The following is a 12,124-nucleotide window of genomic DNA, read 5'->3' on the forward strand; positions in this document are numbered from 1 at the left end:
GCCAACATCATTGGCTAAGCATTCTGGCAGCTCAGGTCCACACTTCTGAAGGATGCTTGGGTGGGCAGGAGAAGGCTGACGTAGCAGGATGCAATCACAAAGAACTGAGCAATGACCACTGAGGCTGCAAACCATACACAAATCAAGCTAAAAACAGACAAACAACACCTTATATCTCAGTGTTAGCTACAAGCCGATTGTTGTAGATACAGAATCATAACAGTAACTGCACCCATCTGGAGGACTGCTTCTTTTCAACAGAGTTGGAAGGGACCTTGTAGGTCATCTAGTCCAACCCCCACCCCAAGCAGGAGCCCCTACACCATTTCCGACAAATGGCAGTCCAGTCTCTTCTTGAAAACCTCCAGTGATGAAGCTCCCACAATTTCCAAACGCAACTTCTGTTCCATTGGTTGATTGCTCTCTCACTGTCAGAAAATTTCTCTTTGTTTCTAGGTTGAATCTCTTCTTGATCAGTTTCCATCCATTATTCCTTGTCTGGCCTTCAGGCGCTTTGGAAAACTTCCTCTCTGTGGCAGCTCCTCAAATATTGGAAGACTGTTATCACGTCTCCCCTGGTCCTTCTCTTCACTAGACTAGCCATGTCCAGTTCCTGCAGCCATTCATCGTATGTTTTAACTTCATATATGTTGCTCTTCTCTGCACTCTTTCTAGATTCTCAACATATTTTTTTATAGCATGGTGACCAAACTGGATGCAGTATTCTAGGTGTGTCTTACTAAGGCTTTATAGAGTGGTATTAGTCCCTCACTTGATCTTGATTGTATCCCTCTGTTAATGCAATTTAGGATTGTGTTGGCTTTTTTGGCTGCCGCTGCACACTGCTAGTCCATATTCCATGCAAATCTTACTTAAGATTTGTCTCCTTCTATATGCCCAGGTTGTGTAACTGTAATAGACTGCAGAAATAGTGATGTATTTTGCCATGCATTAAGCACAATGCATCTGCAAGAGAATCAATGCAAGAGCCAAACTATTTTGTACGTGCAAACCTTAAATGAGGAGCATTTAAGATTTCTGGGGCTGCAGCAGAAAGACCAATGATGCACAGCAGTTAAGACCACATCATGTATATGGATGTTCTAAATATGTTTTCCCTGTCAAGCCTATACATAACCATATTAACTTTACTTTACCATGCTCATACTATGTACACTTTGCATAATGAATTCAACTTTTTCCTATACAATAAAGTGAAAATAAAGTGTTTTCCAAGATTATTTTCTTTCACCACCCAGTTACAGCTGTGAGTCATATTTCACTATTCAACGATTGCAACATTCGGAACTGTTACAACAACAACAAAAAAAAACCCTAAAGTGTACAAACACATACACAAAAAAAATAATAAGACGTCATAGGTAGTGATTGGGCACATTTTTGTGGCCTAGATATTCTAGCGGTACTTCAGCAGATTGGTCAACTTTCCGCATGTATTTATTTTGACAGATCTGCGTTCGCGTAAAAGTTTTGTAAAGTTGGGAGATGTTCACAGCAACGGAAAAGCTGGCTAAAGGTTACTTGCAATTCAACTGCAGCAGAATATTATCTGTCTGTGTTCTGTCCTGCTGCATTTGTCCAGATAAAGCTTCTCTAGTCAGAATAATCAAATCCTCCTCTGATCATGATTGAAGGATTTGTTTTTCAACAACTAAAAATCAAAAATAATTCCACAAAATACTAGTCTGTCCATTTTTCATAATGCAACCGAAATGACATTCTTTTTCCTAAAATATATGTATTTATTTATTTATTATTTATTAATTTGATTTATATGCCGCCCTTCTCCGGAGACTCAGGGCGGCTTACAATGCATTAAGCAATAGCCTTCATACTTTTGTATATACCTGCTTAGTAGGGCTTTTTGGGGGCCCCCTAAGCAGTGCTCTATTTTATACAAAGTCAGCTTATTGCCCGCACAAACCGGGTCCTCATTTTACCTACCTCGGAAGGATGGAAGGCTGAGTCAACCTTGAGCCTGTGAGAATTGAACTCGCAGTAATTGCAGGCAGCTGGCAGCTAAGTGCTACTTTAACAGCAGTTTAGTCCGCTGCACCACCAAGACTCCTTAATCCAAGACAAGGCCCCATATTAAAGTAAAACAATCTTCACTCAACTTTTAGTTTATTTATTTATCATATTTAGAGACTGCCCATCTTCCTCAAAGAACTCTAGTGATAGACCAACAGATATCAGTACTATACAAAATCTGTATAATTTGCCATCGCAGGGCTTCGCATAGGACCCTAAAAAACTCAGGGGAGGGATATAACTAAAATTTATGTTGCTAAGTGAGAAATTTGTTAAGTGAATTTTGCCCCACTTTACGACTTTACCTCGCCACATTTCTTAAGTGAATCACTGCAGTTGTTCAATTAGTAACATAGTTGTTCAGTGAATCTGGTTTCCGCATTGATTTTGTCAGAATGTCGCAAAAGGGGATCACACGACCCTGGGACACTGCAACCGTCATAAATGTGAGTCAGTGCCTAAGCATGTGAATGTTAAATCACGTGGGCATGGGGATGCTACAACGGTCACAAGTGTGAAAAATGGTCGTAAGTCCCTTTTTCTCACTGCCGTTTTAACTTTGAACAGTCACTGAACGAACTGTTGTAAGTCGAGGACTACCTGTGCTCCAAAATTGTTGCCAAATTTTAATTCGTCAGGTGATCTTACTTTGTAAGATTTAATTCGGGCTCAATTGTGTTCGTAAGTCAAGGCCTACCTATTCTTAACAGTGTTTTCCTCTTCTGAGGAAAATCGCATTAAGTATAGGTAGGCCTCAACTTACGAACACAATTGAGCCCGACATTTCTATTGCTAAACAAGGCAGGTTTGAAGTGAGTTATGCCCCATTTTACAACTTTTCTACCACAGTCGTTAAATGAATCACTAAAATTGTTAAGTGAATCATGTGGTTGTTAAGTGAATCTCGCTTTTCCCATTAGACTTTTGATTGTTGGGAAGGTTACAAATGGTGATCATGTGACCCAGGAACAGTCACAAATACATGCCAGTTGCCAAACACCCAAATTTTGGTCACATGACCATGGGGATGCTGCAACGGTCGTTAAGTGTGAAAAACGGTCATATGTCACTCTTTTTTTTTTCTCAGTATTGTTGCAACTTCAAACCGTCACTAAACAAACAGTTGTTAGTCAAGGACTATCTGCATAGCAGCAATTCCTGGCTCGCAGCTGGTGTTAAAAGCATGTTTTGATGTACCAGCTGAACTGGCAGCTATAAACATTTGACTCAAACCCTTTAATCCACAATGAACAACCCAAAACAAATTCATTAGCAAATATTGCCCAAAAATTCTCATTCAAATTTAATGCATTTACATTTGCTGCAGCATATATCTTTCCTTAATGAAGAATTGTGTATTTATTTTACTACAGAAATAAATATGCAGAGTTAAACGGTTTCACAAAGCTTTCACACCGCAGTTTTCTTTAAGGAAAGGAACTCGATCAATACAGTTCTTCCTAGTGCAATTTAAAGACGCAATTTATCTATACAGAAACCATTAAGCAAGCCGATCCTTTTTAGGAATCAAACCCTGCCAGTATATTTACGTTCCAGAATAAATTCCCTAAAATAGAAACATGTGAAGCTCTCCAAGGGAAATACCATGCACAGGATCATATATCTTCTCATACTAACTTGCTCAAAAATATGAATCTATCTCAGCTCCCTTCCTGTGAATGGAGATCTATAGGAGAAGAACAAACAGAGCTAGGGGGCAGAGTTAAGTGCATCATAAGCTTAGAATCATTACATTGCCACAAACAATTAAAGTCCAACCCCTGTTATGTGGCACCAATTCAATACTGAACAATTCCTCTGAACTTTAGGGGACTGGAGACTAAAACATATGAAGAACGGTTGCAGGAACTGGGTATGTCTAGTTTGATGAAAAGAAGAACTAGGGGAGACATGATAGCAGTCTTCCAATATCTCAGGGGTTGCCACAAAGAAGAGGGAGTCAAGCTATTCTCCAAAGCACCTGAGGGCAGGACAAGAAGCAATGGGAGAGCAAAAAACGGCCCTACCGGAAGTCCAAAAATGGGCTGTTTTTGGCCTCCGGAGGCTTCAGGGAGGCCTGCTAGGCCCAAAATGGGGCAGGGGGAGTCGTGTGTGCATGTACAGGGAGCATGGGTGTATCTGCAGGGGTTGGGGCAGCATGGGGGGGTTACACACGCATGCGCGTGGAGGCAGGGCGTGCGGGGGAGCATTGCATCATGGGTATGGGCAAGTGTGCCTGCGACACCCACCCATCCCCATACTCCTCCCGCTTTTGGCACACAATGGCAAAAAGGTTTGCCATCCCTGCTCTAGATGTTTGCTCGTGCAACAAAGCAATTCTAATTTGTTCAAAATCAGCCCATTCCAGAAGAAAGCACTGGAGCTAAGAAATGCCAGGGAAACCCATCGTTAAGATAAAAAAAAAAAATGAAATAGCTGCAAAAAAAATGTCTTTAAAAAATAAAATAAACAAACTTAGCAAATTAAACAAGATGCACTTTTTTTCAAATACTCACCGAATTAATTATCCCTCGGAGAGCTTGAAATCCTTCTCTTACTGGGAAGACTTGATCCTTTGAATCAGCAATGCTTTCAAGCTAGGGAAGTGAGCACAAATACAACAGAGATTTGCGCTACCAACCTTTAGACACAGATAGACAAGACATGCACGCGCAAGATTTAGCCAAGATTCAGGGCGGGGAAATACATGGCTTCGAGAGAACCACAGGTATAGACAAAATCCTGTTTACTAGTGGTAATTTTTCTTATTCCCGCAGCAAAACAATCTAAACACAACGAAACCCAAGGAAGATTCCCAGCTATGAAAGGTCACCAAAGAAAAACAAGGAGCAGTTTCATTTACGGAATGGCTTTCACTGAATCTGCTTGGTTCTTTTCTCTGAAACCAAACTAACCATTATGCTATCCTTGTTTCTCTCCAAGTCCATTCAGAGTATGATGCAAGGCATCAGAGAGAGCAGCCAACCAAACGAAATAATCTTGAACCCAGAGTAAATGATCCAATTTAGCAGAAACAGGAGCTTCAGGCTAAGGGTCAAACTACATATTACACACTGAATGCATAACAGAGGGATGGGCTACCGTGTTTCCCCGAAAATAAGACCCTGTCTTATATTTTTTTGAACCCCAAAATAAGCGCTTGGCCTTATTTTCGGGGAGGTCTTATTATTTTGGGGCGCGTGGAGCAAGATGGGGCTCCTCTTGTCGTCTTACCTGATTTCCAACTCTGCGTTTAAATATTTTTGGGGAGGGTTTATTTTCAGGGGGAGGCTTATTTTCGGGGAAACAGGGTAGTTGCAGGTCACAAGCTACGTGCCTCTTAGCTTTGTGAGTGGAGCTGAGTGTATATCCTGGAACACCCCCCCCCCCCAATAAATTATACCTCTGAAATTTAGCAGCAATTCACAAAACAATGATGGTAGGATTTTCCACCCATTTTAAGCCATCATCTTCATTGAACGACCCCCATAATCCCTTGCGGGGTGAAGTCTGGGCAACTGAATGGAGCTGGCAGAGTGTTTTAATGGCCAAAATTTTTGAAGCCCACCCCTGGTTGTGTATAGTTTTTAGTTTTTAATTAGGATGTTAATGACTGCCTACTACATCATTGTGTATTGTTTCCTTGTGCCCCTGCACCCTCCGCTCCTAAGTATCTGATAGGCTGGTGATAATTCAGCATGCCTATTGACTGTCAAGGGGCCCGTTTCCCAGGCTTCAATCATTTCTCTGGCTATTTTTGTCCCTGCTCGGCCAACAATCATAGTAGTTGTGAAATTGAAAGCAAGTCCTTGTTCATTGCAATGTGAGGCTACCAATGAGTTTGGGTCTCCTCATCCAAAGAAATTTCTCAAATAAGAAAGCACCTTTGCCTTTATTTATTTTTTTCATTTTGATACGCAGACTCTCAATTTTTTTAAGACGGAGGGCCCTACCTGGTCTTGATTAAAATTGAGGACTCCAACGCAGTAAACTCTAGCTCCCATGGACCTGGCATTATCTGCCTGTAGCAGAGAAAACAAAGAAGGGGGGGAAAAAGAGTTATGTCTACTTTTGCCCTCCAAAATAACATGCATATGGAAATGTTGAACTCAACAGGAAGTTGAGTTCAACATTTCGACACGACGCACCCATGTAACACCTCTCCTGCGCGAGCTGCACTGGCTCCCGGTGGTCTTCCGGGTGTGATTCAAGGTGTTGGTTACCATCTTTAAAGCGCTCCATGGCTTAGGACCTGGGTACTTACGAGATCGCCTTCTGCTACCGATAGCCTCCCACCGGCCAATACATTCCCACAGAGAGGGACTCCTCAGGGTGCCGTCAGTCAAACAATGTCGACTGGCGACCCCCAGGGGGAGAACCTTCTCTGTGGGGGCACCTGCCCTCTGGAATAAATTGCCCCCGGAGATACGGATGATCCCTGACCTACGCGCCTTTCGCCGTGCCCTCAAGACCTTATTGTTTCAACAAGCTGGGCTGGACTAAACATGAATTTTAAATGGTTGTTTTAGTTTTTTAATAAGACTGGGGCCAAATTATTTAATATATTTTAAATTGTTTTTAAATTTTGTATATGTGTGTTTTAGTGTTGGCTGTGCACCGCCCTGAGTCCTTCGGGAGAAGGGCAGTATAAAATTTTAAATAAAAAATAAAATAAAAAGTCCTGTTGCACTTCAACCCTCACCTCTTTTTTTGCATACAGTGGGATCAAGCCTTCCAACTTTCCATCTGTCAAGGCAATGATGACACTGCTGGACTCTTTTGCTTTTGCAATCTGATCATTTGCCTGGAAAAACAAAAGAATTTGTGCTCTTACAATTGCATTTGGAAGTGGAGAAGAGCAAGAAATAGAGGGCAGAAATAGCGAATCATAAGGAGTTAAGACTTGATCAAGGTGCACCCAAATTTTGACATTTAATGTCAGCGTGAAAGATATACAGGTAGTTCTCAACTTACAACTTACAGAACCTGCCCCCCCCCCATGCCCAGCTGAGCCACACAATCATCGGAGGCTTTTTTTTAAAACTTTTTTTGCCCGAAGAGGTTGTAGAAAAAATGCTTTTAAAAGTAAAAAAAAAAAGCCTCTGATGATCGCATGGCTCAGCTAGGATCGTCAAAGGCTTTTAAAAGCATTTTTTCTACAACCTCTTCAGAAAAGGTTGCTTTTCTGAAGAGGTTTGAAAAAATGCTTTCAAAAGGCTCTGACGATCCCAGCTGAGTTGCCTGATCTGCAGAGGCTTTTTTTCTTTTAAATGCCTCCGAGGATCAGGCAACTCAGCTTGGATCGTCAGAGCCTTTTAAAAGCATTTTTTTACAACCTCTTCGCTGAAGAAGATGTAGAAAAAATGGTTTTAAAAGTAAAAAAAAAAATTGGCCACGCCCACCCAGTCACATTACCCCACACACACACACCAAGCCACGCCCACAGAACCGGTAGTAACAAATTTTAGATTTCACCACTGGTTGGAAGTTACAACGGCACTGAAAAAAGTGACTCATGATATTTTTCACACTTACAACCACTGTGGCAACCTCATCAAATTTACAACGCTTTGCAAATGACTCATAATTATAATGGGTTTTTAAAGTAATTTTATTAGTTTATGTTGTCATATACAAAGAAAACACAAAAGCAAACAGTAGGAAAAATAGGGAAGGGAAAGGGAAAGGAAAAGGGAGGGAAAAAAGGGAAAAAAGAAAGAAATACATTGACTTCCGACTTCCTTTGGTGCAAAAGAATAAGGCATTAACATCAAACCTCAACTTTTTACTTTTACATAATAGTTTAGACTAGCCATTTCTATAACAACAAATATATCTAACCAGTAAAACCCAAAATCAAAGTTTCATTTTTTTTTCTACCTCGAGCACAAAGTCCAGAATCGGTTTCCAGGTAGAAATAAAAGTATTTATACATAACTATAATGGTTGCAGTGTCCCAGGGACATGTGATTATCCTTTGTGGCTTTCTGATAAGCAAAGTCAATGGGGAAGCCAGACTCACTTAACAACCATGTTACTAAACTTCACAACTGCAGTGATTCACTTTACAAATGTGGCCAGAAAGGCTGTAAAATAAGGAAAAACTAACTTAACAACTGTCTTGCTTAGCAACATTGCTTGTCAGAAATGAACAGCAGAGTTGGAAGGGACCTTAGAGGTCTTGTAGCCCAACCCCCCACCCAGGCAGGAAACGCTATGCCCATGATGGCGAACCTATGGCACACATGCCACAGGTGGCATGTGGAGCCATATCAGTGGGTATGCGAGCATTGCCCTAGCTCCGTGATGGCAAACCTATGGCACGGATGCCACAGGTGGCATGAGAAGCCATATCTGTGGGCACGCGAGCATTGCCCTAGCTCAGCTCCAGCGCAGATGTGCGCACCGGCCAGCTGATTTTCGGGCCTTCTGGGCCCACCAGAAGTCGGGAAACGGGTCGTTTCGAGCTTCCGGAGGGCCTCCTGGGGGGGGGAGGCAGTTTTCACCCTTCCCAGGCTCCAAGAAAGCCTCTGGAGCCTGGGGAGGGCGAAAAACAGGTCTACCAGGCCCACCGGACCATTGCATGCCAAAAGCGGGGGTTGCACGGGGGAGTCACGTGTACATGAGTAGGGGGCAGGGCACATTGAATTATGGGTGTGGGCACGCACGGGCGCAACCCCCCTGTGCTCCCCCCACTTTTGGCACGTGACAGCAAAAAGGTTAGCCATCACTGCCCTAGCTCATCTCTGATGCGCATGCACACACTGGCCAGCTGATTTTTGGACCTTCTGGGCCTACTGGAAGTCAGGAAACAGGCTGTTTCTGGCCTCCGGAGGACCATCCGGTGGGCTGGGGAAGGCTGTTTTCGCCCTCCCCAGGCTCCTAGAAAGGCTCTGGAGCCTGGGGAGGGCGAAAAACGGGCCTACTGGGCCCACCAGGCCATCACGTACCAAGCGGGGGGAGCACAGGGGGAGCAGGGTGCATTGAATTATGGGTGTGGGCACACACGCGCAACACCCCCCCTCCCCGCTTTTGGCACACAACGCCAAAAAAGTTAGCCATCACTGCCCTATGCCATTTCAGACAAATGGCTGCCCAATCTCTTCTTAAAAACCTCCAGTGTTGGAGCATTCACAACTTCTGGAGGCAAATCGTTCCACTGATTAATTGTTCTCACAGGCAGGAAATTTTTTCTTAACCTTTTCAGTGCCGTTGTAACTCTAAACTGTCACCATTAAATGGCTGTAAATCAAGGACTACTTGTATTACTTTTATTATAGGATTACAATAACAGAATGTGCTTTCCCTCCTCCTTCACTGTATCTCTGTGAAAACCAGGGACGGTTCTCAAATTGCATTTCTGCCAGGGACTCAAATTTCTTTTATCTAACCCTTGTCCGGGTTGTGGTTCTTCCTTCCATTCCTCAAGGTTATTTTTACAGCCCATTACGATATTGGATTGAACCCTTTTAATGAAGTGGTTGTCCCACCCATCGCTAACACCACAATCCGTTTAGAGAAAGCATTTGCTTTTACTTCAGTTAGCCATGAAAACTTCCTTCCATTCATAAGAGTGATCATTTTACTTTCCTCTTAGTTTTAAGTGCCCTGGTGGAAGATGTCTCCTCCAAAAAGACATTACATCATAATTTTATCTTCCATTGCTAGCTTAGCTCTTAGACCCAGTTTTGGTCACCATGCTATAAAAAGGATGTTGAGACTCTGGAAAGAGTGCAGAGAAGAGCAACAAAGATGATTAGGGGACTGGAGGCTAAAACATAGGAAGAACGGTTGCAGGAACTGGGTATGTCTAGTTTAATGAAAAGAAGGACTAGGGGAGACATGATAGCAGTGTTCTAATATCTCAGGGGCTGCCATAAAGAAGAGAGAGTCAAGCTATTCCCCAAAGCACCTGAGGGCAGGACAAGAAGCAACAGGTGGAAACTAATCAAGGAGAGAAGCAACCTAGAACTAAGGAGACATTTCCTGACAGTTAGAACAATGAATCAGTGGAACAACTTGCCTCCAGAAGTTGTGAATGCTCCAACACTGGAAGTTTTTAAGAAGAGATTGGACAGCCATTTGTCTGAAATAGTATAGGGCAGTGATGGCGAACCTATGGCACGCGTGGCACGTGGAGCTATATCGGTGGGCACGCGAGCTCAGCTCCGGTGCACATGTGCGTGCTGGACAGCTGATTTTCAGGCCTTCTGGGCCCACCAAAAGTCATGAAACGGGCCATTTCCAGCCTCCGGAGGGCCTCCAGGGGGTGGGGAAGGCCGTTTTCGCCCTCCCCAGGCTCCTAGAAAGTCTCTGGAGCCTGGGGAGGGCGAAAAACGGGCCAACCGGGTCATCACGTGCGAAAAGTGGGGGGGGAGCGCAGGCGTGTCGTGCGTGCATGCGCGGGGGTTGGGGTGCATAGAATTATAGGTATGGGCACACGCGCGGGCAACCCTCCCACGCTTCCCTTGCTTTTGACACGCAATGGCAAAAAAGGTTAGCCATCGCTGGTATAGGGTTTCCTGCTTGAGCAAGGGGTTAGACTAGAGGACTCTAGACTCAACTCTGTCTTTCTGCTCTATGAGTCACAGTTCTTTGTGTGTTTATCCATGTGTGTATTTGCATTATTTGCCAAAAAGTTTTTCAGAGCAACATCAGCATCAGCATCCTGTATGCTGCCCAGAATTCTTCAGGAATGAAGCATGTTAGAAATAATACCAATTTTCTTAAAAAAAAATGCAAAAAAAAAAAATTCAAAAGGTTGAAAGTTCTCAAACAGCAATTGCATCTCCAATTACAGAAAATGCAAAGAACTTACTTTTTGTAATCCTTCGTGCATATATGTTTCACCTCCTGGCTTAACGTTCTGTAAATCTTCAATGCCTCTCTGAATTTGTTGCCTAAAAATAAGGGGGAAATCGTGAAAAGGTTTATTAAAGACACCCAAATTACTGGAGTTAACTCAGTTCCTAGTAGCTTGGCAGATCTTTAGAGACAACAGATTTGTAAATGCAGTTTTCCCCTGGTGAAAAATATTTTACCCCAGAATCTTAAAATGTCTTGCTTTCTATGGCTACACCTAAACAGATACATTGCCCATGGTGAATTTGGCCTATAAAGTATCAGGTGCGAATAATCAGGCCGTGTTAAATTCTAGTTCAGAGGATTCATTGCTCAAGAGTATTCGGAAGGATCTAGTCAATTAAAGTTCAATTCTAAATTGGCATCAGATAAGGGTCAACAGAATTCTAGAAGGATTGTACTCCTGAAAGGGGCGGGGCAGGGAGGGGTGGGGCCAGCCAGCAATTTAATTACCAGTTTTCCAAAACTGGCTAAATCCCACCACTGGGTTGACCTCCTCTTCAGGGGTGGGTTCTAAAATTTTTACTACCAGTTCTGTGGGCGTGGCTTATTTTGTGGGCATGGCTTGATGGTCATGTGACAATTATTTAGGATTTAGCAGAGGTACTGGTCTACCAGGCTTTTAACTGCTTGCAGAGCTGTACCGATCTACCCATTTATTTTTTGCAGGCACTGATCTACTCATGTATTTTTGCAGGCACTGGTCTACCCATTTATTTTTGCAGGCACTGATCTATTCATGTATTTTTGCAGGCACTGGTCTACTCATTTGTTTTCTTTTAACACTGATCAGCTGTAGGGTGGCCCTTTGAAGAGTTTAAACAGTTTTTTTTCCCTCTAGTCATCAGCTGGGACTCAGGAGGCAGCAATAGATTGGAGGTGGGGCCAAATAAAAGGTAAGAATAATGTGGGGGGGTGGGGAGGCGCCGGAGGTGGGGGGGCGCGGGAGGTGGGGGAGCGCGGGGGGGCAGAACCAGTTCGGTGACGTCATATCATCACCGCTACTGGCTCGGGGGAACCGGCCCGAACCAGGAGGAACCCACCACTGACTTGGACCCTTTGTGGAAACGCATAGACTCTAAGATGATAACATGTTTAACTCCACCCACCCCCAGCTCTGCCTGCTCTTCTTCTACTTCTTCCTTCCTTAGCTATCCATGTTAATTTTAACACTAATGTTTTATCTTTTCAATGGCTTATACTGTCATTT

General features: G+C 43.3%; 1 protein-coding gene across 1 annotated transcript in view; it reads right to left on the reverse strand.

Annotated features, from left to right (window-relative positions):
* ANTXR2 (ANTXR cell adhesion molecule 2) overlaps positions 1-12,124 on the reverse strand; it is a 181,415-nt gene that overhangs the window by 146,670 nt on the left and 22,621 nt on the right. Inside the window, exons 4-7 of the mRNA XM_060687005.2 lie at positions 10,871-10,952; positions 6,755-6,856; positions 6,006-6,074; positions 4,569-4,649 (exon numbers count right to left, since the gene is read on the reverse strand). Coding sequence (XP_060542988.1) covers positions 4,569-4,649; positions 6,006-6,074; positions 6,755-6,856; positions 10,871-10,952 — 334 coding nt within the window. The remainder of the gene's footprint in view (positions 1-4,568; positions 4,650-6,005; positions 6,075-6,754; positions 6,857-10,870; positions 10,953-12,124) is intronic.

This window comes from Pantherophis guttatus, chromosome 8, assembly GCF_059756535.1.
Source record: "Pantherophis guttatus breed Tessera chromosome 8, ASM5975653v1, whole genome shotgun sequence".
In the NCBI taxonomy this organism is placed as follows: Eukaryota; Metazoa; Chordata; class Lepidosauria; order Squamata; family Colubridae; genus Pantherophis; species Pantherophis guttatus.